The sequence below is a fragment of the Morone saxatilis genome, unplaced genomic scaffold, assembly GCF_004916995.1.
Source record: "Morone saxatilis isolate NCDOM2014 unplaced genomic scaffold, NCSU_SB_2.0 Contig16, whole genome shotgun sequence".
NCBI lineage: Eukaryota > Metazoa > Chordata > Actinopteri > Moronidae > Morone > Morone saxatilis.
Window position 1 is genome coordinate 1,388,785 of NW_023339718.1, and position 14,592 is coordinate 1,403,376.

Here is a 14,592-nt window from a genome sequence, read left to right on the forward strand (position 1 = left end):
ATTTCAACGGTGCACCATTTGATTGCCTTGTGGGCTTCACAACACACTAATGTTATGCATGACTGGCTATTGGATCTATGACACCCTCCAGTGAAAGACGGCAGAGTTATCTTTTGGACCATGGGAATTGGGGTCACCTTAGGCCCTGCAGAGAGCGATGTTTGGAGTCAGGCTTCAGCAAGTGAGAGAAGAAATCACATTGTTTGAATTTAATTATATTCCATTGATTTATTGAACATCCATTAATAAGCATACATTTCGAAGCAGTGCCATTTTGCGTGAAGGTTCTCTCTCTCTCTCTCCCTTTTTTTCTCTCGCCCTTTTTTTCTCTCGCCTGCTCACTCCATTTCATCATAAATTGACATAAGCCTTTCTTTGAAGTTCAGGAGCCAAGCTGAAGAATGACAGCACAACAAACAATGAACAAAACACAAAAAGACAATGAACACTGTTTGAATATTCAAGTGAGCCACCGTAGGATGGGTTGAGAAAAAAAAAGAACCCTTGTTTTATTGTTGTTGTGTTAAGCCGTGAATGGACCTGTCTGGGACAATAAAGGATTGTGTCACATTGGGATAAGAAATTTTGCAATATCAACAATGCTTTACAAATGGTGTGTAATAAGGTTTACTGAGAAAATATAAATCCTAGCATGAAAACCAAGAAAGCACAGCTCATTTTTTACATTTGGCTGAAGTTACTGTGGAGGGTTTGTGATTTATGTTTGAGAGTCCTGCCTGGTGCGGTTGCAACTGCAGCAAAAATCGTAAAAAAAGAAATCTGTTTTTTTTCGAAGGATATTTAGTTTTTAATGCAGCCAGATTTGTGTTCAATTAACAGCATTCCTCTGGTGTATCTGTTATCAACAGTTTAGTATAAACTCCACAGCTACGCTTCACATCTGTTCAATATGTCACAACATTCACAGGGTTTCTGTGTGAAAGTGGTATTAGATGACAACTGATGCTGCTGCCTTACAAAACAATTCAACAAAGGCTGAGGCAATAAGAGGAGAAGAGGATGTGTTTCCCCTGTGGTTTGTCTGACAATCTTAAGCCACGCTCTCATTGCTCAAACTCCCTGGCTGGCATCAGCAGGAGCACAGAGGCTCAGTCATGTTGTAAGAGCACCTTGGTTGCACTGTGCTGGAAAGGAAGAGACTTTACTGAGGGGACTCTCCCAGCATGGGATCGCAGGCGCGTATTAGGTTGATTAGTGCACTGAATACAACTTTAATTCAAATTAGAAACACGGCTACAAGTTAGTTGGTGAAAGGTAGCTGTGTTTTACATCATATTGCTCTGTTTTAATTTTGATAATTAAATTTAAAAAATGCAGCTTTTTAAACCTAAAAATGAACAATTTTATTTTTTGTGACTTGCGATGCATTTAGACTCTTGTCACGCTGCCTTTTTTATTGTACAGTGTCTCCGAGCTTCAAGCTTAATGAGTTAAAAATTTACTTCAATTAAACATTGTTTTTCATGCTCATTTTAGCTTATTTTATTCTGAATATATCTCAGTCCTCATCATCTCTTTTGGAGTCTTCTCTATCAGTTTCTGCAGTCTGGTTCTTACATACAATCTTGACATTTGCCTCCTTTTATCAAGTCTGTAGTATAACACAAACATTTCTGGATTCTAATCATGCAAAGATTTGCTTTGTAAAGATGTTCATCCACTGTTACTATGACCTCTGAAATAGCTCAAGGAAGCACACTAATTAACTTATCAAATACTTTTTTAGACATATGGTAAACTAGAATTTTCTTGCACTGTCACATAACCCATATATGCTCAGGGCACTTGTTTATAAACTCCACGTGATCAACTGATATCAGGGTCAGGCTAATCAGGGCTTAGCTTACTGTTTGCCCCCGTACACTTCTCATCTATTAGTGTAGGTGTAAAAAGAGCAGTATGCAGAGACTTACATAACTGATCCTTCGGTAAACCCTACCAAAAGCTGCACATGTAATACTTCAGAGAATTGCAGTCTCTGGTTGTTTCCAAGGACTGCAGTGGAAAATGCATTGTTTTCCTCGGTAGCTTGGGCAGCCACGGAAGATGAGCAACAAGCCTGCTACAATGTTGGAAATATGTGGAGACATTTTTACATTTCAAAATCATACTAGGAAGCAGAGTATGTTATGAATCCATAGTGCAGAGGCAGGTGCAGAGTGTGTGCTGGAGCAGAGTAAGGGGCCCGTATTCCTCACATGAATTAACAAACCCTAAACCAAACCTAGATCCCAATATACCCTAACCACCTGTAGGCTAGTATCTAATAAAACTATTTGATTGCTGGACCTTCTGCGCTTTAAGTACTACCAGACAGGCTTAAATTTTACCCTTAGTGCTGCTCAGGTAGTGGCTGAAAATATATAGTTCAATTTAGTATCATCTCAATTTTTCATAGGACCCTCAGCAGTCCTCCTCCCAGTATTTGTAACCAACCTGGGTTTGCATGTTCAAAACTCAGAACTGTCCCTGAATCTAAATTTCAATCATTTAAATTTAGTAAAGCTCTTTGCATTTTTTACACTTTGAATGTGGTTGCTACATAGTCATAATGGCTCACTGCCTTCTGAGCCTGTTATTTACCATTAATGAAACCTAGCCCAGCACAAAGATGCAGCAGTTGGCTGTGAAGTCAATTAGTCCTCATTGCTATTACAGGGTTGACATTAGTCTAGGCAGGCGTGTTTTGATTAGAGATGACAGACGACTCGCTGCTATTGGATTGCCAGACATTCCTCACCCTTCATCCCATGGGTGAAGCTATTGAAGCTGACTGGAATATGGAAAGCTAACAGCTGAGTGTTTTTGCCAAGATGCCCTTCATCTGCAGAGAAACCTCTTATAAATATGACTGCGCGGCATACAAGGCTGTATAAGCCCCAATAACAGTGACATGCTGCATCGTATATATAAGAATCAGCTGCCAATATGTTATTCCAACACTGTATATCATGGCAATAATGCCTAAACTGTAGGCTTTTACACACAATGGCCTTTTGTTGTGCAGGTTATTTATTGTGCTGGTGTGAGGTTGTGCAGAGCTAGTGGGTGAGTGCATCCAGGGGCTTGTATTGTTAGGGAATCAGTGGCTCTTGTTTGTGGAGCTGGGAGGGTTTGTTAACAATGCCTTTTTTATGTCCCAGAGTGCGTGCCTGTCGGCAAACGTCCCCTCAGAATTTTTGTTTGTGTGTTGTTTTGTTGTTGGTGTGTTTGTGGATCGGTGTTGGCGAACATAACCCTCTCATTGTGTGCCATGTCCAAGCAGACCAGTTTTATATCAGGCACATGTGAGCATTAGTATGTATGTGTGTTTTGAATATACAGTATGAGTGCAAATTATTTAGTGCGGGTGTGTGGAAAGTGCCGAGCTGAAGGGGTTTACTGCCAGTCCTTCCTAATGGAGCCTTTCACTCTCCCTCCATTCATGTGACGGTATGGTGACGGAGAAGGGGGAGCCGGGGATTAAGGGGGTAGAGGCAGTGCCTTGTTAAAGAAAAAGAAAGGGTTTGAGTGTGTCGATTGGATTAACTTGTTTGGGCTTATTAAGAGGGGAGACACAGCAGCTTGTTAAAAGCACTGCATGGGGCGTCCCACAGTGAGACTGCAGGGTCACCATTCAATTAGGTTGAAGCTCCGCCTCCGTTCATTGTGGCGGCTGTCTGCCAGGCTCCCGGACCACGACTGGTCCTACACTGGGAGGGGGAGTTTCACCGGAGACAGTTAAACTAAGGCAGCCAGACCTCCTATAGAAGCTTGATGATTGGTTTTCTGTAAAATCACTGAGGAATAATATTGGCTAGGGCTGGGGAGAGTTTCTTTGTTACTACTGCTGGTACAATATTTTAGCTTCAGTGTTGATAAAAGAATAATATCTTTTTTGATACCTTACTTATTAGCATGTTTGTAACATCAGACAAGACGAATTTGCAAAAACTTAGTCAAAAATGTTGTAATCTAACATTTTAAAATCCTTGGATCTGCAAATGGCAAATATGGTATGGATTAAAGGTCCAGTGTGTAACATTTGGGAGGATCTAATGGCAGAAATTTAATATAATATCTATAGGTGTGTTCTATTACTGTATAATCACCTGAAAATAAGAATCCCTTACATTTTTATCTACAGGGTCCTCTTCTATGGAGGCCGCCGTGTTGAACCATCATGTTTCTAGAGTAGCCCAGAACAGCCATACCAAACAGTGACTCTCCAAAGGGCCTTTTGCATTTTTCATGAGTTTCACAGCCACCATAGTTTCCTTATTATTATTTCCTCGCTACATAGATGGCACGCTACTTCCTGCATTAGCACTGACTGTTGGCACTGGACCTAAATTGTGAGGTACGGATACGTCTAATATGAACATAATTCTTAGGTTACCATGGTGGGTTTTTTTTTTTTACAAAACCTCATTTTCCTGAAAGAAATCAGAGTTCACAAAACGTTAATAGTTTATACTTTGCGTATAATTGGAAACATTTTGTTGTAATCAGGAACAATCTAATCAAAGAATAAGGAAAAATTATCTGCTGCTATGAATCCAATCTTTTGGACACTTAATAGATTTTGATACCGAGACACATTTCAGCCTCTACCAAACAGTATTGAGGTTCCAGTCCCAGTATCAGCTGCCTTATTCTTTCTTTCACCTGAAACGTGTTGCTCAAAACACACACACATACACTCCGTTTATTCACCCATGACCACCCTGTTACACCCCGTACTTGGCAGGATGCTTATCTGGGCAGACAGCTTTGGGCGCGGGGAGCCATCTCCTCTGATCTCCTCTGCAGTTTAAGAACCTTTTAACTTAGAAATAGCCCTCTGTCAAGCCCACCGCCTCTTGATTCCGGCTTATTCCCTCATCTCATGGGACTGATCTTCCGCCCCCATTGCAAACCCTGCAGCAGCGTTAGCAGAACGGGAAAGAGCCGATAGACATCCTGGCTTTTGAGATATCCCCACACTGGTGTAATAGGAGAACTGTGAGTGGATTTGATGAGTGAGTGAAGTGCAGGTGGTTTTTAGAGCGGCATGTAGGGCAGTGTGTGTGTGTGTGTGTTCGTGTGTGTGTGTGTGTGTGTGTGTGTGGCTGGTGCGTGAGCTCACACATATCCTCCAGCACCTTCACAGGCATTGACCTGGGCATGGCAGACTCTTTTAGGGCATATGGATGATGGGTCACAGGGTTTTGGTTTGGAGATAATTTCCTGCCACTGATAGACATCTGCTAAGTAGTACAATAACCTAATAGGAGGAGATGAGGGGAAAGGGGGACATGACAAACAAGCCAAAGACTTGCTCCTTCTGCCTCGCTCTTAAAGGCAATAATAGGAGAAAATTGGTTCTTGAAATTGAATTGAAAAAAAGCGGGTCTCTTTCAGCGAAGTATAATGCCTCAGAATACATTTGGTGAGCAGCAAATGGAGAAAAATGGAGGGTAGTTACACGATTGTCTTTCATTTCAGAGAGGGGAAAACTGTGGAGGTATCCCCCCGTTAGGACTAGCTTTTAGTCTCAATCTACACCATGTGCCTTTCCTCTCGCTCAACCACTATCTTTTAACAAATGGGCTGTGAGGATGGGCTCGTTGTGAAATTAGTATCCTCACAGAGAGGACACAGAGAAAGGATTATGTGAATAGCCAGTAATGAGCTCAAAGTGCCAGTGTGTTTGGGCCAGGCCTGCCTGTGTGTGAGAGGAAATGGCACTGCAAGCGACCTTTTTTTGCTCAAGCACCTGGCGAGAAATAGAGTGGCCCCTCTCTTCCATCTGCAATGTGTGTGTTTGTGTGTGTNNGAGAGAGAGAGAGAGAGGGATTGAACTGTGGAATTAAGAAGAAATTCTGAGTCTAAAGATTTAATTTACTTAAATTTTTTAGGGAGAAGCTTTTTTTTGTGCACACCATTTTCACACCATCAGGCTTGTGTTAAAAGTGTTGTTTTGTGCTGCTTCTGACAGGTTTCAAAAATACACATTTGACTTGGAGTGTTAAGTGTGTTATACAAGCCTCAGAGTCTGAGGTCAAACTTAATTTTTTGTGAAACATTTTTTATTTAAAAAACGCTTTTTGTGAGTGAAAGATTGAATTCTTTGTTAGGAGGATGCATTTTTCTCTTACACCTGCTTCTAATCTTTAAGTATTCAAACCAGGGGAGTCATTCAACCTTAATTATAGACGGTAAATTCTGTTGTTTGTCTATCATGCTTCCTTCCTCCATTTTTTTTCAATCCATACTTTAATCAAGTTTTACTTTATCCGTGAGGGGAAAAAAATTATTTGTGACAAACAGCGCAGTAAAACAGTGGCAGTAAACATGGATCGGCTGCTTTAAGCTCTTTAAAAAAGCTGCAGTCTATGTGAGGAGGACTGTTAAAGTTTATACAAATGCATGTATTATCACGTATCTTTTAAAGATTTAAAAGCTGTATGTAATTTTATATTTAAAATTGTACTATCTGCATTATTGTGACACTTATGGGAAGAAATCTATCAACCGTATAACTTCTTAAAGACTGTATGTGATTTATTTTTCACAGGATTTGTTGCTGAAGGTCGGATGATTTAGCATGGGCTGAGAAGTAGTTTTTAAAACAACATTTATTATGGGAGTTATTTGATTCTGTTAAATATTTTCTGTAAAACTGCAGATATTGTGTAGATGTAATTTTGAAGTTTCCACCTTCACATATTGCAGGAATGTTTTGTCATTTTGTAAAGGTTGGTTTGATTGACTGCTTCTATTAGTGGTTTAATATTTTGATGTTTTTCTCTGGTGATCTATATTTTGCTTTATTCCTTAAATGAGCAAGAACAGGAGCTGGCGCTTTATGGACTGCCATTAATTTATCTCGTAATCATTGTAATTGCTTTCTTTCATATTAAAATGATAATCTATACAACTAAGTAATGGACTGATGGCAGGTGGCTAAATGTTCATTTAGTGATTCACTGAGAAAATAAATAACAGGGGACAAGCCTGTGACAGGCGCATGAGAAATCATTTTTCAATAATCTGCCACGCGTCATGGCAGGAGACGCTGGCGCTGACAGCATAGATGAAATATTTGCCTCTGTTCTTTGTTTTAATATGGGAGGAGACCAGCCCAGATGGAAACGATAGTGTTTCATATCGATGCATTTTGGACAAGAGACTCAAACACATTCAGAGCTAAGAGTAAGGCCACTATGGCTTCTGCAGTGCTATACTCAGTGTACAGTAAGAGCACATTTTTCCTGGAAACCAAAGAATATCCACTAAGTGAACTATAGGAGTGAATCTTGATCCTTATCATATAAAAACACTTTCCGGACCTAAATGGTTTGCTTTAGCTGTTCTCATCTGGCACATAATCCAAGTAGAAGACTTTGTAATCAGTCATCATTGCGCTATGTGACACTGGTATGTTGCTGATGAATGATACCCTCCATGCTACTCGATTGTTGAGGTTCTTAGTGAGGGAGCTGTGGGTTTTCTTTTATTTATTTATATATATATATATATTACTGTGTCCTGTGTTTCCACTGGGGCTGTGATGGGCTTTTTGAGAGGAAACTAGCAGCAACTGCCTCCCTGTTGCTGAGTGAAGGTGGCTGTGGGGAAAAGGGGGAGTGTAGAGCTGGAGATTTATGGCCTAGAGGGAGATTGATTAGTGCCGTCACTAGCCCTGATGTACGGTTGGCAGTCTCCCCCTCCCAACCCATCGCATTTGCTCACACACACACATATATGCAACCATACGGTTCAACACACAGCTACACATACATCCAGACACCGCTCAGTCCCCCAGGCCTCTCCTGACAGTCCCCCAGAGCTGTTGCATGTTAAGTTGTAGCAGACAGACTGCTGTTTTCTCAGCATTACCATTTTTTTTGCTGTCCATAGATAACGCCATCAATCACCACATACACACTGCCCTGGAAGGAATGTGCCTGAGTGTTGCTACTTTCTGTGTGTGCCTGCGTGTTTGTTTTGAGGACGGTTTCATAGACAGGAGATGTGGTTGAATGGCTGTGTGGATGTGCTGTTTGAAGCTGCAGAGTGACTGGCCTGGACTGTGCTCTGAACCCGTGTCAACCGTGCTGCCCCAGTGCAGGTGTGTGTTTATCATTCAGCACACAGAGCTGAGAGGCAGGCAGCTGTAGGCATGCGTCCCCAATTAAATCCTGGGTGAGAAACCTAGCCCATCTAGCCCAGAGCCAGCTCCTGCCGGCTTACCGGACACGGCCGTGGAGCTTTGACCTCAAATCATCCTGCTTAACTCACTCAATGTTCCTTTCTTTCTCTTTTTCTGCTCCAGGTTGGCCGCAGAACTCCCCCGGCTGTAGTACTGTGCCCACCTCACCATGCTGGCCTGTCTGCAGAGGAGGCAAAACCCTCCACCCCAGCACCCGGTGTGTGCCAGCAAGACCCTGGAGCCCCCGCAAGCCCTTGGACGGAAATGTGAGTTAACAAAGTGTCAGGGAGCTGTGGAGGTCAGGGGTTCAGCTCGCCCAAAGCTAAGGAATGAGAGAGGCTTGTGTTTGTCGTTTGTATTTAATCTTTCAGTCATGCTGAATGATGGAAACGGGTAGTTAACTCTGACTGTGAATAAGTGAAGGAAAATAGACTTTCCGGTTTTCTGTTGTTTGTCACTGTGTTTCCTCGCTACTCTGAGGAATTCTAAACTGTTTCATTCGCTCTGCACTTAGACCTTGGATTGCCATGTTGTTTGGCTACACATTGTGATGGGGGCTGTTTAGCTGTGCTGATTGTGCAGTCGTGGCAACAGGGTTGAACAGACAGTGTTTAACGTGCCTCACTGGCCCTGGGTGACCCTGAGGGTCTGTAAACATTTACAGTGTCTGGCCCTGGCTGTGCCGGCCGCCTGTAAAGCATGACAGCTGCTCTGTTTGCTCCCCGAGCACCACCCTCTGTCCACTCACAAAATGGTGTAAAGGGACGGAGATGAGCCAGGGCTGAAAACTGTTACAGAGCTGGCAAAACTAGTTCAGACCAGTTTGGGATTAGAGAGAGCTGCGGCACTCAGGCATCTGGAAGGTGAATTTCTCCCTAATTTTGTTGAAGCTTTTGGATAAGCCTTTTACAGTGAGAGTCTGTTTTCTGATGAGGGGAAGAAAGGTCTTTCCTTTTTATTGAACGCTCCTAGAGTCTTTAGTGGCCTTTGTTTACATGGCAGGCCTACGAGCTACCTCAAGCCGATTTAAAAGGACTGGTGGATGGAGAGCAGGGGAGCACTAACCTACCAGTTTTTACCTCAGCTTAGAGAGGCTTAGTGGGAATAGCAGTCCCTGTGCTCTTCAGCGGTGGGACATTGTATCAGGCCTGTAACCAGTCCAGTGAAAGGCTTTAAAGAGACTCTGATTGGCTCTGGGTGAAGAAATGAAGCACTGCCTGCGTTCTTTCTCAGCTCCTCACTGGCCAATTAGCTACTTCTCAGCTCCACATCACACTCAAATCGCCTCCTACAGAGGAGAGGATAGTCACAAACAACAAGGTGACTGAGTGCTACCTCCGTCCTCAGAGGTTGTTTTTGCTGGCCTGTATGGATATTTTATATGGAGCTGTAAAGATGTGTGCGAAACAGAGGGAACGAGAGAGATAAACAGAGCTCCGGGTGCATTTGGAAGGGGCAGCTCTTCAGCTGAGTGGGGTTCAACCGGGCTCACTAATGAGGTTTCAGAGAGAGGTGAAGTGAAAGGGAGGACAAAGAGAACTGCGCAAAATAGAATTAGAAAAGGTAAAGATGGAGAGGAAGGGAGAGAAATTGAGGGAGTCCTCAACAGTCGTCTTAATCGATTCCCTCCTTCCAATTTCGCAGGATTAGCCCACTTCCTCTCAGGGTCCTTTATTGAGGAGCAGCCAGTGGGAGTCAGGACTCAAATCAATAGAGAAAAAGAACAGTCTCCAGTCTTCCCTTTGCCCTCCCTCTTACTGACCCTCTCTGTCTGACTCTCCCTCTCTCTGTTTCTGCCTCTCCCTCTCTTTCTCCACCTGTTAAACCCTTTGATTGAAAGACTACCACAGCGACTGACTTGAGGTTCATAATGAGGATGTTTGAACATAATAGCCTCCTTTCTGTCCTTGGAGGGGGAGGGGGGAGCAAGTGTTGGATTTCCACCACTGTGCAGCTCTTGGCCTCAATAAGGCAATTGTTCGTCCAGGCCCAGAAGGGGTGCAGAAAGGCAGACAGTGGGTCTGGCTGCAGAAGTGGGCACACTCAGGTCACCATGCTGAGCAAGTCCCCATGATTGATTGTTCGTGGCCCAGTTTGTGCCAACATGGAAGGGGGTTGTGGGTAAGGTGACCTGGGCTCTCAACAGGAGGCTGAATACCAGAATACACCCCTCAAAGAGACAGAGTGAGTGAGAGCACAGGAGGGGGATTACCTGGCAGTGAGGTAGAGGTGAGCTGTGTCATTTGCATTTGCTGTCCTTTGCACAACAGTAGTGTGCATGTGTGTGGGGGGGGACTGGGATGGCAGAGCAGTTGGGACGAGAGGGTGAGGAGGGTTTTAGAAAAAGCCCCTGCATGCAGATGCCGAGTGGCTGCACAGTTCATTGATGCGACTCCCATTAAAAATCCCTCATACCCTCAATAAAAAAGGACTTAACTGGCTCTACCATCAGCTGGAAGCGTTCAGATCGGCTCGCCAGACAATCAATTTCCCCCAAGCGCACAGAGCTTAGCGGGAGAAACGGGAGGCGGAGAGCGGGATGTTTCCATTATCACAGCCCCGCTCTGTGTCTGGACTCAGGGGGGTGGGGGATGGAGTGGGGGGTGAGGTACTGTAGCGCGGGGAGAGCAGAGGAGAGAAAGGAGGGAGCGGCAGAGGGAGGTGGGGAAAGACAGACAAGTGGAGAAGAGAGAGAGAGGGAGAAGCAGAAAGGGAGACAGAGAAGCTGGCTTTTCAAAAAGCCATTGACCGCCTGCCCTTAAAAATATCATATTGGATTAGCCTCACAGAGACGGCCTTTTGATATTTTTTTCTTTGGCCGTAGAATTAAAAGGAGTGCAGAGCATTACTTGAATTATAAATCATAGGCACTTGCTTTCACTGCGCCCAAATTCCGCGCATATGTGGCTGCACTCTCCAGCGCCAGCCCCTGTCATTTTTAATTAAATCCCCCCTTATGGGTGACATTTGTAGCTTGCCCCCTCCTTCGCCCTCCCCTCCACGTCTCTCTACCACTGCCCTAGATGGAGACATGAAAGGCAGAGACGGCAGCGGAGCCAGGGCCTCTCATCGTGTTGTGCCCCAGAGAGAGGGCACCCATCCAGACAGATGAGAGAGAAAGACCCTGCAAGGGGAGAGGGGTGAATGGATGTTACTGACCCTGGCCACCCTCAGCCAGAGGCGACCTCCCTCGCTACCCATCCCTCTCCTTGATCGTTGTCCTCCACTTTGGGCCGAAGGTCCAGGGAGCAGGGGTGAGCGTAGCAGCTCCAGGAGGGGAGAGGGAGGTGCGCCAGTCCAGTGATGAGTAACACCGAGATGGCTGGACAGGAGGCCCAGCAGCCCCCACCACTACCCTGCCTCCTCCCTGGCCCAGACAGCAATTACTCTGCCACATGTCAGCTAAAGAATAACAGGTCCAGAATCCCTCAATTGACTGGTTGATGGGAATATTTCTGCCTGGCTATTTTCTAAAATAATACCTTTTCAGATTTCAGCAGGTTTTAATTTGTTTATTCATTACGTAGTGGTTACATCTGCATGACATTTTCTAAGTAGGCCACACATTGTCACACTGGGTGTGAACATTTGTGTTCTTTATCCAGACAAGTTGCAGGTTCTGTCCTCGTTAACCACACAGTTCACTGCCACTCCCATATTTGTCCTGTGATTGGATCAGACCTTGGGCTAAACCTGGGTGTTTCCTCCTGTGTCTAACCCTATCAGGGCCTGGCTGCAATCCATATGCACACAGCTAGCATACTTTTGGTTACGTGGTAATGACTTAAGTAACCCTAATTTAGACGGAAATTATTTCACATCATTATGAATGCAACTGTTGTCAATCAAAGTCAGAAAACCAGTTCTGGTCCTGTTAAACCATTCCAATCAACTGATTTGAAGTCTAGATTTTTATCTCCAAATGAAACTTGTAACAAAGACACGCAGACTTGTACACACACATACACCCGAGCACACCTGCAGCCGTAACCCTCTGTGACACCACCCAGGAGGCCTGAGGTGCCAATCAGCCAGGTGTAGATGAAAAGTTCCCAGAAGGCCTGAGATCCCTGGTTCATGCTATGTCAGGTCAGGTTCATCCCTCTTCTAGCTTGATCGACAGAGACAACCTGGCCATGTCACACACAGCCTTAGGACATGACATGGAGGTTCACCTGGGGATTGTAGTTTTCCTAATAGCCCTGTGCCTCTGCAGGCAGTACTGCCAAAGCCATTAGTTTGCTTTGCTTTTAGCAGCTTCTCTTCCTAAGCCACACTTCCAGGGAGAGGGAATATGCTCAGGTAATGACCTCCAGCCACCTCTCTTCCACTGTTGTCTGAGGCGGTGCAAGACATAACAGGGGAATTAGCTGGCCATATCAAATTGCAGCACGTTACTCCAACGGCTGTTATGTAGGGCGAAAAAAAACGGTGGAGCGTTTTCAGTTGAATATTTAAAAGTGGTCATGAGCAGCAGCAGAAATAACAACCTTTTCCCTGATTGTCTCAGTACCCTGGAGGTGGGGGGCATAAAGTGTAACTGGGGGAAAAGGAATGGAGACGGAGGGAGGGAGAGAGAGAGAATCTGCATGCACTTGACCTTTTCCCACTGATTGAACTACCTCGTTTCTAACTCCCATTTGGAATTCCACAGAGTGCCCACAGAGACTGTCATTATTCCACAGTCTGCAGCAGGGAAGCAGGGGTCATGAGGTATTTTTCATAGTGAAAGGTGATTGACAGCTATCCATGGCCTGCCTCCTCCTAGGTGCCTACTTATGCAATCTCATTTTGGGGATCACTGGGTTTGCATAGCCACATGAAATGTGTCATTCACATTTTCATCACATTGCTATATTGCAAAATCCAGAGCATTAATAGAGTTTCACATTATTTTAGAGGGACAGTCATGTGATACTGGTTGTACTAGTCTTACCTCATGCATACTACAGGCTCTCTTCTGTCATGTTGGCGTCTCAGCGCTGGCACACAGAGGATCATTTCCGGCTGGCGGTGTCCCACAGAGCCATGCCTTCCCTCTGCCCTCTGCCTTCTGCTGTGAACACGGGGGGCGAAGCAATCTTATTGCCATGGGAGGTGAGCTTGAGGAAAAGGGGCTCTGCTTTAGTTTTGGTCACAGCGGGACTTGGGTTGAAAAACAGGTTCCTGGTTCCAAAGCCTCGGAGCTGGCATTTGGGCGTCCCAGGTGCAAGGCATCGACACCCTCTGTCTTCGCCTGCCAGAGAGTGGGGGTGGGTTGGGGGATGTGAGTGAGGGTACAGAGAGTGTCCGCAGTCCCTTGCTGTCCCACAGGAAATGACACGCAGCCTGTGCCATCTCTGAGCTGAGCCCACCACAGACTGACCATGAGAGGCGTTCAGGAGGTGTTGCACACTCCTGGCACTCTCCTCGTCTCTTTATTACAAAACTCAAAATAAAAATGTAGTTGTGGTCCAACATTTGGACTTAAAAAGTGTGTAAGTAGGAAGAAAGGTTTCATTGTCCCTTTTTAACTGTATTTCCAGCCTTTAATTACTCTATTTCTGTCCAGTCACTTTATCTGAAATCAAGATATTATAGCACATTTATGAATACAAATTTTAGATTTTCATATCTGCCAGATAAATATTGTATAAGGTTGTTTTGTAAGTACATAAAAAGTCTTGTTTGATTATTGAGAATGCATTCAGCAAGATTTACTTTGTAGTCACACTGGTGCACTTTTTTCGTTGCATAAATTACCTTTACCCGAGCTGAATCTGTTAATTTTCAATTTAGTAAATTGCCCCACACATTCTAACCTCTTGGCCATGATTGAAATTCACAGAAGGTAAATATTGATTGGTACATTGTTGCTAGGGCTTCTTTAAAGAGTACCATTATGCTGGGAAATTTCCTAAGAGGTGTTGTATGAGCAAAAAGAAACTACAGTTGACAGCAGCAGAGTTTGGTGTTTTGGTCCGAACCAGTCATGAAATTGCACCAAATTTGAATACCATCCCTGGCTGTGGTTTTTCAGTCTACTCTAATAGTGTGGAGGGTTTGGCAGAGAAAGCATGGGAGTGCAAACTGACCACAGCACAATGTTGAAATCATCGCTCCTGTGGGACATTTTACTACAGTTTCTGTGGTTTGCTCGTCAGGCTCATTCTCATGAAGGCCATCTTCACATGCATTGGTTGCATCCTCATTTTGGCTTTAAGAAATGACGAATCACATTTGCTTAGTTATAGATTCAGGGTTAGGGCGTGATTCTTGCTGACCTCTGCTTGCCAGTTATAACTCCAGACCTCTAGTTCTTTGAACAGATTTCCAACAAACACTAACCCTCAGTCTGGAGGAAAATCTACAAACCAAGGCCTGTGTGTATACACCACGCAGCATCAAGTGCCTCA

General features: G+C 44.4%; 1 protein-coding gene across 1 annotated transcript in view; it reads left to right on the top strand.

The window, feature by feature from the left end:
- The window catches only part of fam222a (family with sequence similarity 222 member A), a 46,275-nt gene that overhangs the window by 17,442 nt on the left and 14,241 nt on the right, over positions 1–14,592 (top strand). The window contains exon 2 of the mRNA XM_035657688.1: positions 8,321–8,463. Coding sequence (XP_035513581.1) covers positions 8,367–8,463 — 97 coding nt within the window. The 5' untranslated portion in view covers positions 8,321–8,366. The remainder of the gene's footprint in view (positions 1–8,320; positions 8,464–14,592) is intronic.